The sequence below is a fragment of the Passer domesticus genome, chromosome Z (genome assembly GCF_036417665.1).
Source record: "Passer domesticus isolate bPasDom1 chromosome Z, bPasDom1.hap1, whole genome shotgun sequence".
Taxonomy (NCBI): Eukaryota; Metazoa; Chordata; class Aves; order Passeriformes; family Passeridae; genus Passer; species Passer domesticus.
Genome location: NC_087512.1, coordinates 11,938,614 through 11,952,286, shown reverse-complemented (window position 1 = coordinate 11,952,286; position 13,673 = coordinate 11,938,614). Strand labels below are relative to the sequence as shown.

Sequence of the window (13,673 nt, the reverse complement as noted above, 5' to 3'; positions counted from 1 at the left end):
GTTTTATGGTAAAAGTGTGTTGTGGGCATTTAGAGCTAGATTAACAGAGGTACAGGGGCACTTAATTCCCAGCTCAGAGATAGTCAAATCCTCTGCCTGATATCTTCTGCCCAGCTCTGGAGGAGCCTGAATTTATGAAACATCTTTTTATCTATAGCTATAAAGCATTGCATGCTGCCTTTACTTGCTGACACAATATCTCCTCCTTGGATTTTGTGGACAGTAAGCATAGAAGTGGAAAGAAGACTCTGAAGCTGTAAGAACTGATGTAACAAAGCAATGAGCAAAAGCACCATTTGAACAGATGCTGTCTAAACTGGACACCAAATCTGAGGACATAACAGCTTCTGAGTGCTGTTAAAAAGGCTTTTTAGAAACCATTGAAATTTGTCCTTTGCTATTTCTTTGCTCTAGTGTTAGACTCACACACTTTTTCTCTTTTGTCTCTAGTTGTTTGGCTCATTTGCCTGTCTTCCCCAATTAGGAGGTAATCTTGTTCCTTTGAGAACTTGTCCAAAAAATTGCTCTCATTTTATCCAACTTCAACTTCTCTGTTTGCCTTTAACTGTTTTTAATTTTTTTTCACTTTTTTTCCTTGAACTGTTTCTGTGTTTGTAATTGATTTCTCACTTCTTAAAATTTTTTTAAAAAAATTTTTCTTTCCAGACAAGCAATTGCAGGGCATTAGTAGCAGATTTGGAATGAAAAGTTTTCACTGTTGGCACTGAAGCAGACTGTTCTTAATGGAATAGGGACATTATTCATGATTTCATCCTCAGACAAGAGACTTCATTGAAAGACAAACTAAGCCTAGTTTATGTATTCTTGTTAGTTTCTGGGCTATATTTAAAAATACTTTTGATGCAAAAAATAACAAATAATTCCATGAACAGTAATAATATCTTACTATGCATATACAAAAGCTCAGACATTGACAGTATATACCAGATTATATTTTATATGGTATGAATTAAGATTAAGTACTTGGTGTTTCAGAAAGTTACTATAACAGCTCTTCCTTTCATGCCTGGCTTTAATTTGCTGCTTCATGTTCATAACTAAAGTTAATGTATTTACTCCTATAAAATATAGATCAAAACAGATAAGTAAGCTGCTCTCTCAAAGTTTATAGGGTACCTTTCCTGCTTTATATTTCTTTCTTTCCTCTTTTTCCTTGGCTGGAAGTTGACATATTTCTTACCAGCACTGAATTCTACTTTTCCCTACTGCGGTTTCAGCTGCCCATACATATTATTTTGTCTTTTTGACAGTGTAGTTGCACAAAGGAACTGCAGACAGTAAGACTGAGACCACTCACGTCCAAGAACTTTGTGCAAACATTCACAGGAAACAGGGCTCTACTCTGAGGGAATTTTAGTGTAGTTTGACAGAGATCTTGAAGTCGGATATGGACAGTTGCCTTTGTTTTTTTTAATTCCAGCTTAGACACACACTACAAAGAGTTCATTTTAGGCTGGACTGTCTTGATATGCAGTTTAGCACATCATTCACAGGGCATTCAAATCATGCATGCATATCTCTGTGGAGCTAGTCCACCTTTTAATTCCTACAAAACCACCTGTTAATTTAGCTTAGTGCTGATAGTCTAAATCTGTAAATGACTTGTTTGACACTGAGGTTTCAGCATTTTGTTGAATCAAAATATGCCCATGCCAGAGCTATTTGGATCATGGAACATATGGCAGACTTTGTTAAAAGATTTTTTTTGTCCAGTATTTTGCTGAGACACGCAAACAACCAGAATAGACTGAGAGGGAGCATTTCTCCTTGTAGAACACACGATTTTTGCCAAATCAAGTGTAAGCTTTACTATAACATTTTTTTAAAATGTTTGATTTGTTTGGTTAATTCCATAAGAAAATCAGACTCATGGCTGAAGTTCATGGAACCATGTTACCATTTTCTTAAAAAGACAGCTATGATGCTTTCAGTCTGTTGCGGTTTGATTATGAGCCATTTCATCCCGGAAATCCTCAGTATGACTGTGAAACAAGTCACAAGTAGAACCTTCCATCTATTTATTTTACTTGCCAACAGCCTCTTCCAACACATGAATTTCCAAAGTGTTTCATTTCGGTTTATTAAAATGAGGTATCATGCCTTACTTTTGTGAGTTAACTAATCTTAAAGATCTTAAAGATAGCATATTTGATTAATTTAGACATAGCCTCCATATTGGTAATGACACCTCTCTTCTCACTGTTAGGTGTTGTTCTGAATGGTAGAATTTTCCTATCTTAAAGGTCACAAAAATGGCACAGGAAAACTTGCACCTGGAATAATACTTAATTACACAGTAAGTACCTGAGTCCAAACTGCGACCTTTTAAGTCCCTCCAGATAAAAAACAGCTTAGCTCTGGAAATCTGTAAAGTGAATGGGCACTGCTCCATTTGCTTTGGAAGACTAACACCAGTATTCACTTACAATTTGCAAAGATGCAGAGGTGTTTTATGGTAAAAGTGTGTTGTGGGCACTTCTACTTGTGTTTTTCTCAGAACTGCCATGACCTAAACATCTATTTGCCTAATTCCAGGCTAAATCCTGAGGGACTAGCAACTGAACAGAACCGTCACACGGAATGCACAGAATCATCTGGACCTGGGAAGCCCTGTGTCCCTGTTCTTGCCCAAAGGACCACTTCACAGCCTGGGGCTTCCTCTTGTAGGTGAGCATTTTAGTCATTAGGTTAAACACAGTCCTGCCTTTTGCTCTCTTGGCATATGCATTTGTCCTTAGAAGTCTTACATTTCCCTCTGCCTGACAACACAGATTTGAAAAGAATGGTGGAATTGCCTCCTCCTGTAACTTGCATTTTGAAAGGAAAAGAAGAACCTAGCTCCTCAAGTGCTGCTGACAGCATTCCCAAGGACTCCAGGGCTTCTGCATCTCCACTGGGTGAAAATGTCTTGCATGGTCCTGATTCAGAAAGGAGTGGGAGTAGGAATGCAGACCTCTTTGCTTTTTTGTTTGTTGCCTGTGTTCCTCCTGGAAGTTTTAGGCAGTTACATGCTTAGGTTGTGGACTTGTGCAGCTACCCAGCTGAGTCTCCTTGCTTTAGCTCATGCACTAAAAAGAGACACAGCTCTGATATTTAGACTCCATGGGCAGCTTCCTGTTCTTGCATTTTAGACTTTGAAGAACTTGATTGCACATCCGTATCTGTTTAATGTATGGATTCCCACGTAAAATAATGTTTTAAAAGACATCAAAACATATGTAGTAAACTTATTTGCCATCTACCTTTGGTTAGTACTCCCAGGAATTCCTTGATTATTGGTCCTGTAAGACAAAGGCAATTCTACTGTTTTTCTTTCATTTAGCCCTTGTGCATGGTAAAACCAAAGCATTTACTAGAGCCAGTTTGAGGGGCCAGATTATGTTGCAGTGTAAATGATGCTTAAAACTTAAGCCCCATCTTTTATAGATTTTGTTTTGAATAAATCAATTTACAGTTATACAAAGTAAAAGGTGGAAAACAAGCACACACTTTGTAACTCTCAAGCTCATTTCTATTTATGGTCTTCTATTCATGCCAATAGAATATATATACACATGCTAAATTTCAAGCAAGAAATTGCATTTTTAATGCAGAGAATAGAAAGGGAATTCAAAAGGCAAATATAACTCATGCTAAAAGAAAGGATGTGGGACAATAACCAAGAAATATGAGTGGCAGTAACATTTTGTTACTGGCCTGATTCTCCTGTGATCCTTCTCTCTTTTTTTCCCCCTTTTCTAGAATTTAATTATTTTCCTTTTCACTGTTGTGCAGCTCATCACACCTAGTATTTCACTCTTTTATTTTAAAAAGTCCCATGAAACCAAGAACTAAAATAAGTTTCTCTTGTATAGATTTTAAAGGGTTACACACCCTATGGTTTCATTGTGCTGATTGAAAGTGCAGACACTGGCTATACAATTTCAAGTCTGATGGGTTGACATAATAAATGCAATAATCTAGCTGTTACTAAAATTCCTCTAATTTCCATTTATTCTTTTGCTGTTTTCCATAGTTGCTTTCCTACACCATACCATATATATTTTTTTGTATCCATGAATAATTTAAGACTTCTTGGTGAGGAGCCTAGTTATTCTCTAACAGATGGTGCAGACACCACAGAATATTCTGTGGACAACAGAAATGGAGAAATTTATATGGGAGGCAGAAATTTCTTATTGCTCTTTACTTAAGTACATCTTTTAACACCAGTTGTATTGCCTTATTGCTGCAAAGCTCAGTTAAACTGAACTGTAATAGGCTGTGAAAAGAAAATGTTATGGTCTATGTTAAATCCCATTGAATCATAGAACCACTGAGGCTGGAAAAGACCTCTAAGATCACTAAGTTCAAGTTTTAACCCAGCACTGCCAAGCCCACCACTAAGCCAGGACCCAAAGTGCAACATCTACACAGCTTTAAGTGTCTGCAGGGATGGTGGCTCCACTGCTTCCCAGGGCAGTCTGTTTCAGTGTTTGACAACCTTTTCAATGAAGGAATTTTTCCGAATATCCAAACTAAACATCATCTGACACATCTTCAGACCTTTTCCTCTTTTCTTGTCCCCTGTTATCTGTGAGAAGAGGCCAATCCCCACCTGGTTAAGGCCTCCCTTCAGGGAATTGTAGAGAGTGAGAAGGTCTCCTGAGACTCCTTTTCTCCAGGAGAAAAGATGCTAAAAAATGCAGGTCCCTCAGCTGCTCCTCACAGGACTTGTGCTCCAGACCCTTCCCCAGCTTTATTGTCTGTCTCAGCTTTATTGACTTGCTGCAGCACCTCAGCGTCTGCCTTGTTGTAAGTTTATTTATCGTAAGATCACTGAGTTGTAATTAAAAATTAAATTAAATACAAAATCTTAAGGAAATGCACAGCAAAGAGAAGGAATTTGGAGGGTTGTCAGAGGATATACACAACTAATGTGACTACATGGTTTATGTTATGAAGCTGGTGATTGCAAAACACCTGATTTTCCTTTAACAAGGCATGAAAAAAAATATATTAGTATGTCTCAGCTACGGATCTAGAAGTCTAGGCTACAGTACAGTAGAAATCTTACTTTTTTCAGCAGCCTTTTCAACATCTAGAATATTTAACCCCTTTTTTATTTCTCTTTAATGTTGGATTTATTAGTAGAGTTTTTCAAATGCACTTAAAGAATTTTATAATAACTTTTTTATGATATCATATAATCTCTTGAAACTTTCAGATGTCTAGCTATTTCAAGGAATTTTGTCGGAATTTTAAGACAAATGAATGATATTTTCAGGAATTCATGAACAACCGACCATACCATCTTCAACCACACCTTCATTATGGCCACTCAAAAGCATTTAATCTCCAATGACATCTTGTTCTAGCTTTACAAGTGCCAGTAAGGATCTAACAATGATAAATATTTACTCAGCACACAAATTACTGTCATCTTGCTTATGATTTTGTGCTGCCTTGCAGTCACCACAGCAATTATAGTCCCTATCTGCTGACAAATGAAAAGGGTTGGCAAGCCCTAATACTAGTTTATTTCATGTTTATATGTCTTTTCTGACCCCTTTCAGGATCAACACAAAAGTTTTCTTGAGAATCCTTGAGATGGCTACTGTTTCAGTTGACCATACCCTAATGGCATTCAGAGAATTTTCTTGTAAAATCTCTGAGAAACTACATCCTAAATGCCCCACGCAGTTACTTCCATGCATTTCACCGAGGAACAGCTTTGAATTTTGATTTGTAGGAAGCATTACTATGTATATATACTAATTTTTAACTTCTAGAGAAAATTTTGAGAATCTCAACAGCCGTTTTTCAATCTGTATGAATGCATGAATGAATGCATGTTTCTGGGGACTGTTTTATGACAATTGAGACATACAGCAGAATGTCTCAATTGCCATATGCTCTTTGAGCACCACTTTGGAAGTCCACTGATTTGACAGTTTAGAGCATTAGGATAGAAATAAGCTGATATTTGGCAGATTTTGCATCTTTACTCTGTATTTATGTGCAGCTGCTCTCCCCAGAATGCTTAATTGTAATTTACAAGGTAGCCAAATTTATTGTTGTTGCTCTGTGCCATGTACGGCAGTTCAACAATTGCTGTTTCATTTCAGTAACAACAAAATGAATTGCAGTAAGAAATGTGGATTGTGATAATATATTATTTTATTTTGCAAGTAACAGTTAAACTAGAGTACTGTTTGTATTTCACAGTCTGACTTTTACTGCTGTCTTAATAGCAGAATTAAAGTTCTGTGCATTTCTATGCTTTTTATTCCTTCTGACAAAAAGTCTCTTTTGGAGTTTTATGTGTCACTCTGATTTTATGGTGTGTGTTAATGCTTTTTTTTCTTCCAAAATTATAACTACTTTTTACATTAAAAAAAAAGGTTATGATTAGCAAATTTTTCAGAATATTACTTAGGAAGGTGTTGTCACTCAGTGAGAAATCAATTGTGCTGGGCAGATTCTTTAGGAGAGCCCTGAGACAGAGTCAGCCTCTGAGTTCAGCGTAAAAATAATTAATTTCTCTTTAACTGTAGCCAACTGTCTTGATTTTCTTGCATATATCTGTTGTGGTGCACCACATATACAATTTTTTTAATAGTTTCTCTCCTTATGATTTAACATATTCTTTCACCTAAAATTCAGGTCCCACATCTGTTTATCCTTCAGTGATGGATCTTCACTTTGTTCATGCAAATTTTACCAATGCTGCATTAGGATTTGTCACAGTGTTCAATGCCAATATATGGTGAAGTCAAATACTCTTCTCTGGGTATGTCAGCCTCACCCTTAAGTGGATACAGAAATCTGACAATAGCAGAAAAGATGATGCTTCAGCACAGAAGGTTGTTCTTTTTGGCATTATCCCAAGTTTCGTCTACCTGTGTACTTGTACTTCATAGGTCTCTAAACTGTTGTTGAGATAGGGAGTCTTCCTGAGACAGGAGAATCTACTCCTTTGCACAACTTTTCACTGTTCAGATATTGTAAGGACTCTGTGAGTTTTTTTGCCTTCTGTGTCACAAATGATCCTTTCAAGGCTTCATTTATCTCTTTGCTTTTTTTCTTCAGGGAAAAGGGGCAGGTCCTTCATTTCACCTGTCTTCTTCCTGTACTTTTAACTAGTCTTTTTTTGTAAACACAATGGAAAGCTTTGGAATCTCCCTCCCACATGGTGCATGCTGTTGCAGAGCAGAGGTTGTATGGGTTTATCTGTATTTCATATCTATTGGGATTGCTGACAATTAGAGAAGCCTGGCTTCAATGACACAGCCAGACCTGCATTCCCTCTTTCCTTTGGGGACACAGGGAGTCAGAAAACAGGAATGGATCCATCCTCCTCCCCCTTGAATATCCCATCATGAACTGCAACATATACCTCTGGCAAAAGGATTTTAGCTAGCGAATTGGAGCCTAATAATTATGCAGAAACTTCTTTTCATAGTACTTGTTTCACAGCCTTCCTCTGTTCCAATTAAAACAGCATTTCTCTGCGGACTGTTTCTGAGGATCTCTGCTCAGTAGTGCTCTGTATCTCAGTCTTTCCTTCAGTACAAGTTCAGAACCCATAGGAGATTCTTTGGCATTTAGAATCCGGTCAGAGTCTGAGTTCCTGTGCCATTTTTCAGAAAATGGGATGTGAGAATGAAGGCAGGCTGATAAAAGAAGTGTATCTGAAAGGAAGGAGTTTTTGGGGACAGGATGATGATTCTGAGTAGCGTGGGAGAGCCTTAGATTTTGCCACTAATTTGGCTAGCACTTCAAAGTTTGTGAGACTTCCTGCAGATTTTCCATGAGCCGCCATGCTCCCTACACCACCTTAAAGTGCTCCTGGTCGTCATGATGTTCTCAATTTACCAGTGGTCAGCCTCAAAAATTTGTCTCACAGGATTGCTCTCATCTATTGAGTATTGGCAAGATTGACTACAGAAAACTCATTCATAATATCTTTATGTGAAAAAGAAAATGTGAAAAATAGCATCATAAACTGAAGATATTTTTCTCCAAGTTTTTGGAAGGGTTTGAGAAAAGTTTAAATTTCATTAAAAATATTTACAATTATTATGACAATGTGCTAGACAGACCGTAACTATGCAGAAGTTGTAATCTGAAGGACATTCCATGTATTTTTAGGGGAATAGGGAATAGTTCTAAGTATTTTTCAACATGAATTATAGCTTCTTGCATCTTCATCACTATGTTTTTTAATGAATAATTGGCTTAGTATGGTAGCAGCTAGTGAATTTACTTTAGAATTCAGTTTAGAATCAGAGTAACAACAGAATGGCTATATAAATGTCTATATTTCTCCTTATCATGCGAATACCAAAAAAATCTCACTCTATTTGCAAAATGCCTGTGTACAACAGAGAGAATTGCATGTTGTAGTTACCCACTTCACAACAAAGGGCAAGTTCCCACTTCAACACAAGCTCAAGTCCCCACTATAAACTACGGTGCTGAAACTGAAGATAAGGTCCTATGTACTTTACCTCTACTGAAATCAGTCCTACTCAGCAAAGAAAGGAGAAATGTTGTATTAAAAAAGGCTTTTTCATATTTATCCCTTGAGTAAATGCAAGTGAAAAAAATGTCTCTGAAGAAATGTTGCTCTCTCTAAATAAAATGTTGTCCTGAGTAGGGTGTCTATGAAAACTTCTGGAGTGACAGCTCCAAGAACTGTCACCTGTCTGTTAGATTACAGAGCATTAAGCATTATTTGTTGTAATTATTCAACCCTGGCCTGAGTATAGTTTGGTTTCCACCTAGACTCACATCCAACCATCTCAAATGGGAGAGCCAGTGGTGCTAATTGGTGGGCTAATTCTGCAACATTGATTACTGTCTCCTAGGGAGGGGATCAAGCCCGCTGTCTAATTTTCCACAGATCATCAAACAACTGAGTGATGATAACAACTTAGTCCTTGCCAAACCAGACAGATGGAGTTCAACCACTGAGTGTTTCCCAACTACTTTAGCCATCTGTTCCCTACTTCTGAGTATTTCCACAACAGCAAAAAACTCTCAAAAGCCCCAAATATTACCTTATTATAATCGATTAACCATGAAATGACTGTTCTAATCAGATATAGGTACTACAAAATTACACCACCAATAACAGATGTAAGAAAAATTTTGAGCATTTTTTGATAATAACAAGAAGACATTTTCTTCTACATGTTATACTAGATATGTCTACAGGTTCATGAGCAGAATTGGAGCAGCCAGTTCATCCTAGTCTGCACATTTTCATCAGCTCTCCAACTTGTGTCCCAGAGCCTACTGATCTTCTGCAGTAGGTAGTAGTGGGCAGAGTGTCAGTAGTTACCTAAAATTAGTTGGAACCAGCAATAACAGCAAAACCACTTGTCCAGTATACATTTCATTTCCACATTAATAAATTTGTGGGAGCCCTGCTGGATGTAGATGACAGAGAAAAAATTGCAAGAATAATTTTTTTCTTCACATGCTGTCTAGAAAAGTAACAATCAAAGAATTGTGTTCTTTGTGGTTGGACATTGTTTCAAAACTTGCTTGACTGGCTCTGCCTTTTCTGACCATTGTAGATAAATCACCTAACTTTTTCACCCCTGATATTAATGGGGCTTTTACACCTATAAAATTCTTATTTAGGAATTTAAAATATTTATCATAATACTGTTTATAAATATCAAAAACTGAAATTACTGCTTTAGCAAAGAAGTATATTAATTTGCCTATTGGTGAAATAAAGTGTCTCCCAAAAAAAGACCATCAAACCTGAAATTAATTTGAAATAACAGTGCTGATGTGGTATCAAGCAACGATAATAGTAGAGCCCTAAAATTACAACTCCTGGAAGAGTTGTAGAAACACAGAAAGCAGACCTATACAGAACAGCACTATGAAGGACATTAGGGCCTACATGAGCAAAGGATATAGACCATTATCTTTAGGTGCTTACATATGGTTTTTCATCATCAACACAATCAGATTCACAATTTTATATTTTAAACTAATGGGAAAAATGAAAGCCATACAGTAAAGCCATTAAATTCTTCCTCGCCCTGTAAAGAGGGGTTATTTCATGAAACATAGTGCCACTTTGACAATCTCTAATTAAAGAAAAATTCCCTTAAGTGATCATGTAATAATTTAAAGAAAAATTAGTTTTAATAATTGCATATTTTTCTCAACAGATTCTCTTTCTAATGCTAATTCAAAGTATGTAGCAATATTTTGGTGCATTCCAATCTAAAGACTGTTTGATGTAGTGGATTCCTCTCAGTATACTCTTAAAAGGCATTTAACCAGGTGCTATCTTTCAGTCCTTTGAATAAGTAACACTGCCATTGTTGCCCAAATTGCATCTGAAAGATGCATGTGTAAGATTGTGAGTGCATGAGGGAGAATAAACTTAGGTTTGCCTTTATCAAGGGAAAACTGAAAAGACTGAGGCTGTATTTATTTTATGCCTTTGCTTAGAAAGGTCTCCTCATTTCATTAATTGAGAGTTTCTGTTCATCATTGTGAAGTGCTAATTTTTTGATAGTTTAGGTGAATAAAAGTTACTTCCTGAGCATTTTGCTGCAACTGGCTTTGGTAGGAAAAGATACAATTGAAAACATTCAACTTAGTTATCGTATCTGATTCTTTAAGGGAAGAACTCATAAAACAGCTATTCTGGTTGGTTTTTCTCACCAAAATTCTTTTTAGGAATCACTAGAATAATTTAATAGCGCTTAAACTTCATGCAGTTGTCAAAGCCAAAACTCTCCTAGCCAGAATATTCTTATCAGTGCAGAAGAATTTGGAAACTCATTTGTAATGCAAATCACCCAGTCACATTGTCATTGTCAAATGCACTGGAGAACAGAATATTCCTATTGAACAAATTACTCACCAAGAATCACAGCAACAACGGTGAAGAGCACAAAGGCATTCCTCATTAAATAACTTTTAACATCGTCCTTTGTTATGCTCTGCACTTTTTTTTTTGCCAAAAGTGTACGTTTCCGGACTCCTTGTTGAATTCGTTCCATCCTACTTCCAGGTTTTGGATCTTCTCCGTTACCTTTAGTCATTTATCTTGCCAAAAGCTTTCTTTTATAATTAATTTCTGTCAGTATTCCTTCAGAAAAGTGAAGGACTCTTTTCAGTGGGAGTTACTGGAGAAACCTGCAAGACAAGAAATAGCAAACATTGCAGTAAGATTTTAGGGGAATGATTAGCTATATATTTACATAGAAGAAAATATTCTTCATATTTCAGTAAAACTTGCATTGTTCTTCATATCTAAGCAGTTTTTGATGCAGAACCTTAAAGACTTTGAAAGGAGGATGGCATGGACTGATCAGATCAGTGTCCCATATCTTCAGACATGAACTGCTGTCATGTTGTAAAACCCAGGAGGAACTTTTTTAAAAATCTTTGCTATTGATACATAAATGTAAAATCAGTACAAATCATAGCAACTCAAGGTATAATGTTTAAAACTCTGTCAGGCTGCTTTTGTACTTTTTATCAGGCCTTTATTATTTGAAAAAAAAAAATCTAGCTCACCTTCACATTAACCACTGAAGAGAAATATTTTGCTCAAATTGGTAAATTTAAATTGTTCTACATTTCAAATGTTTTTAAATGATTGAATGCATTGTCTCAATTCCTTCTTTTCACATGGAAAAAGGCAGCAGCAGTAGTTTCTTTATCCCCCAACCACCATTTAGAAGATATGCCTTAGACAGCTTTATGTTGATAACATTCATCTTTGGGCTGTATAAACTACTCCGAGCACATCTGTAAAACATCAGGGGTAATATCCCACTTAACTTGTTGCTTCAGACTGTAATACCAGCTCACATTGCAGAGTAATGCTTAGCTCGTCCTGATAGCAATTATGAGCGTATACCACAGAATCACAGACTATCCTAAACTGGAAGGGACACATCAGGATCATAGAGTCCAAATCCTGGACCCGTGCAGGACAACCCAAGAACCACACCACGTCTGACTTCAAGAAATCACATTCTGGATCAACCTTAAAATGTTTCAAAAGTAAAAGTTTTTCATTAAGGTATTACTTTTTATTTTAGATGGTGTGCGTTTCTTTTGAAGGCTGCTGGGTATGAGTTTATTTAGTAATGGAGACTCCCCAAAGATATTTTCCAGACTGAGAATACAATTTTCTGAAGTTTTAGTCCATATACACTGGCATGCTTTTTTAAAAGTAGTTATTAATCAATAAATGGATAAACCTAGGTGCTTCTGCTGAAATTTATCTCTGTTTATAGACAGCTCAACTCTAACACCTCATTTTAAATAAATTTAGTGCCAAAATACTTTTTTTTCCCGGAAGCATTTAAAATGTAAATACACAGGGGTTTCAGCCAGCACGTTTTGAGCAAAATCGCATGTTGTAACAAGTTTATTTTGGTGGATTTAGATCGCCGCTTTTACCATATGTTTCAAGACCGTCACTTTAGTGCAATATCCTCCCTGAATTTTAACATTTTAACAGTACGCTATAAACCGTGCTGCTTTAAGGAGTGGAGACAGAAATTCTGAGACCTAGCTAAATATTTAAATTAGTAAGGGCTCTGCCGCGGAGACAGGACTGCTGTACGGAAGCAGGATTTCTTTTTTCCCCCGGCCGATTAATGTACGCATTAAAAAAAAAAAAAAAAAAAAAAAAAAAAAGAGGGAGAGAGACGAGAGAGAGAGAAGAGAGTGGAGGGAGAGAGAGAGAGAGATCGTTCACAGTGCCTTTCCTTTCCAGGATGTTTAGCAGCTAACCTGTCCTGCACAATTTACATCAAGCAATTTACATCGCGAGGGAATATGGCTGCAGCCAAAGGATTAATCGATCAAAAGACTAGCCAATTAATGAAGACACAAAGGCAGAGGGAGAGAAGTGCGTGCCCCCCGCTCCGGCGCCGGGCTCACCTCGTCAGCGCTGCCCCGGAGCGCGGGGAGCGGGCGGCGGCTTCCCGGCGGAGAGCGCGGAGCGGAGCGGGCGGCAGGGGCAAAACTGACATCTGCATGTGCTCCCGAGTACGGCAACTTACTATCCCTGTAACTTAAGGAAAGGGGAGGAGACTGCCGGCCCAGCGCCGGGGGAAAAAAAAAAAAAAAAAAGGGACAGAACCAACCCACCGCGCAGCACGCATCAGCAGGGAGGGGAAAGCGGGGCTGCTGGAATATTGATTAGTCTTGGCACAGTGAAAGCAGGGTCACTTTCTTTGTTTTTCCTTTTAGACCACTTTCACGCTTTGTCAGTTCAGCTTCGTTAGAAATGCAAAATCAGGATCCGGGAAGAATTGAAGGATCGCACACACACAGAGCAGGGGAGGCTGGAGCGCTTCTCCATTAGACATTCCAGGCTGGACATCCGAAAATCCTAAACATAATTATATAACACTAGCCCTGTGCTTTTAAAAACAACTGATAAAATATCTGAGCATGCTACTTTGTCCTAAAAACAGGCATGGTGTGAAAGCTATCACGTATTTTCTAATTCTTAAAGACAGCTATTCAAGATCTACTCTTCCCAGGGTGGGGAACCAGACATATCTTTCAGAAGCAAATGGAGCATTATCAAGGAAAGAGAAAAACATGATCAGTTATAATCCTTTGTATGTTTCTTGTAGATATTCAAAATACCTAGTAAGACTTGC

At 37.4% G+C, this 13,673-nt stretch overlaps 1 protein-coding gene across 1 annotated transcript in view; it reads right to left on the bottom strand.

The window, feature by feature from the left end:
• The window catches only part of SLC1A3 (solute carrier family 1 member 3), a 63,910-nt gene extending 50,820 nt beyond the window's left edge, over positions 1-13,090 (bottom strand). The window contains exons 1-2 of the mRNA XM_064405475.1: positions 12,943-13,090; positions 10,904-11,178 (exon numbers count right to left, since the gene is read on the bottom strand). Of these exons, the coding sequence (XP_064261545.1) occupies positions 10,904-11,084 (181 nt within the window). The 5' untranslated portion in view covers positions 11,085-11,178; positions 12,943-13,090. The remainder of the gene's footprint in view (positions 1-10,903; positions 11,179-12,942) is intronic.
• Positions 13,091-13,673: the final 583 nt, after the last annotated feature.